The following is a 2861-nucleotide window of genomic DNA, read 5'->3' as shown; positions in this document are numbered from 1 at the left end:
CTACGTACATACATACATACATACATACATACATACATACATACATATATACATACATACATACATACATACATGGTTGAAGTTAACTCATGACCGTTTAAGACCATTTCTTAAAATCAAGAGTCTAAGAAGTTTCTGTGCATGAAATTGTTTTAAGTGAGTGAACCTACTTTTCAGTGCGAAAAGCTATGTTGCCAGTGGATATATATATATATATATACATACATACATACATACATACATACATACATACATACATACATATATATACACATATACATCTATATATACTGAAAGAAACCCGTCGTATATATGTGTGTGTGTGTGTGTGTGTGTGTGTAGTGGAAATATAGAAAAGCAGCTGGCTCAGGGACAACAGGTGACCAACAAGGACGTGTTTTTCAAAGATAATCTGTAAGCAAGGTCTTTCTAAAGTTCAACATGAAACAATTCAGTGGAGGTTCGATTCTTTGTAAGAAAGAAGTTCCTTCTTTTTGGATAGAATTCAGATAAGATAATAAAACAATCATAAACCACACACATGCACATACATAGGTTTGAATATATATATATATACTTACATTAAAACATACATATCGAAAATACTTACAAGCATACATACACATTTGCATAAAAGTAGATACATGTATACAGACAGACATGAAATCCCATCCACCCGTTTATGTATCGATCTGTGCATACATATTCATATCATACATCCATTCAGCCATGCATGCAAGCATCAAACCTTCTGTCTTTGCATACACACATACATACATACATACATACATACATACATACATACATACATACATACATGATGGCTGCCCCCTCGTTATCGAGTATGGCCATTGCACGAAGCTTAACTTAACGGTGCTGTGATCGAATGTGACATTTTAGCCCAGCCAAAGATCTACAATGTCTTGCACAGAGTTGGCATCCAAAACCTTTACTGGCAATAGATAGATAGATAGATAGATAGATAGATAGATAGATAGATAGATAGATAGATACATACATACATACATACATACATACATACATACATACATACATACATACATACATACAAATATAATGGTCATATAAAACTTACAAAAATTAAAACTATGTTGATTATGTTTGTCCTCATCACTCAGTTTTCATAGTGTGTAAAAGATAAACCAGTATTCGAACAGAGATCTAAAACTGATCTGCCCTCTATCCTCCGAATGTGTTTAATAACTATAGCTCGGAAGAGTCAGCGTATGAAAGACGTCAGAAAGGAAGACACTATTGATTGGCCTATGAATTCAAAGCGAGGAGGTGGCCTGACGTAGTTAATATCTTACAACGACAAAGCTATAAGAACAATTGGTACCTCCCCTGTTTTATATTATATATTTTTTTCTTATTTGAATGTTTAATTAACTGAAATTTTTTGATCGATGTTCAAGCTAAGATATCGATCTGGTTTTTGCTTTGTTATCTTTTTCCTTTTATGTCCATCCAGGTGTTATCTTTCTTTCTTATATCTGTTTATTTACCTGTCATTCTATTCTTGTTGTTATGGTGGGAGTTTTGTTGTTTTGTTGTTATTTTTTTTTGTTGTTTTTTTTTTACTGAATTCGTTAATCAACTTACTGCAATAATAAGAATAGTCATCGAAGCTATCCTTAGATTAATAAAAATTAAAAAAAGCTATTGACACAAATACATATACATCAACTGTTTAGAAAACTTCTATGTGAATGTTCAGGTATATACACAGAAATATTTCTCTCTCACTTTCTCTCTCTCTCTCTCTCTCTCTCTCTCTCTCTCTCTCTCTCTCTCTCTCTCTCTCTATCTCTATCTATCTATCTATCTATCTATCTATCTATCTATCTATCTATCTATCTATTTATCTGTGTACCTATCTCTCTCTCTGCACTCACAGACATGTATACATATATATGTGTCCGTGTTCGTGCGTGTGTGTATACATACATACATACATACATACATACATACATACATACATACATACATACATACATACATACATACATACATACATTTGTATCACTGTACTATGTATGTACCCTTCAGAAAGTGTCGCTGACTGCAAGTGACCATGACTGCTTTAATTAAAAGTGAGAGTCTGGCGAGATAAAGGGTGGAAAAAACGGGAGACTGTCCGAATACCTACAACAGAGTGGATTCCAATGAAGGCACCCAAGAGCCGTATGATGTTGTTTAAAGCAGACGATAGATTAAGTCTATCAACTAACAATGAGTAAAGTTTATCCAATGTGTTCCCACACATCTCCCACCTATTCAATTTTACTTACAAGCCTATGGTTTCCCCATAGCTATGACGGAAGACACTTATCCTAGCTCCTTTGATCGGGGTCGAACTTGAAGCCACATTGTTGTGAAGCGAACATGTTTATCCTACAGACATGTACACACCTATATACTGATTTCATATGTCGGTACTAGGCCAGCAATCTTGAGCGTGGGGTTAAATCGTTTACATTGACCTCAGTGTTTTTTTAAAGTTTTATTTGTTGTGTTGAATTTCTTTGTTCAGCTAAATTATTTGTAGAAATCTATCCCACCCCCCTTTCTCTCTCTCTCTCTCTCTTACTTATTTCAGTCATTTGACTGTAGCCATGCTGGGGTACTGCGCTGAAAGAGTTTTAATCGATCAAGTATTTGTGCTTAGCTTATCGGTCTCATAATTTGTTTTTAAAATCCCTGTTAAATTACGGGAATGTAAACAAACTTACACCATTTGTCAAGCAACAATGCGACACAAACATAAACGCGCGCACGAACGCACGCAGACATACATACATACATACATATATATATATATATATATATATATATATATA

General features: G+C 34.1%; 1 protein-coding gene across 2 annotated transcripts in view; it reads right to left on the bottom strand.

Moving 5' to 3' along the window:
* LOC106877357 (polycystin-1) overlaps positions 1-1292 on the bottom strand; it is a 144523-nt gene extending 143231 nt beyond the window's left edge. The window contains exon 1 of one of the 2 annotated variants that reach the window (XM_052967101.1): positions 1097-1292. In XM_052967101.1, the coding sequence (XP_052823061.1) occupies positions 1097-1132 (36 nt within the window). In that variant the 5' untranslated portion in view covers positions 1133-1292. The remainder of the gene's footprint in view (positions 1-1096) is intronic. The other variant, XM_014926242.2, reaches the window with a different exon arrangement.
* Between the last annotated feature and the right edge of the window lie 1569 nt (positions 1293-2861).

The sequence above is a fragment of the Octopus bimaculoides genome, chromosome 4 (genome assembly GCF_001194135.2).
Source record: "Octopus bimaculoides isolate UCB-OBI-ISO-001 chromosome 4, ASM119413v2, whole genome shotgun sequence".
Taxonomy (NCBI): domain Eukaryota; kingdom Metazoa; phylum Mollusca; class Cephalopoda; order Octopoda; family Octopodidae; genus Octopus; species Octopus bimaculoides.
Note: the sequence above shows the minus strand (reverse complement) of the source record. Positions and strands in the feature narration are given on the sequence as shown.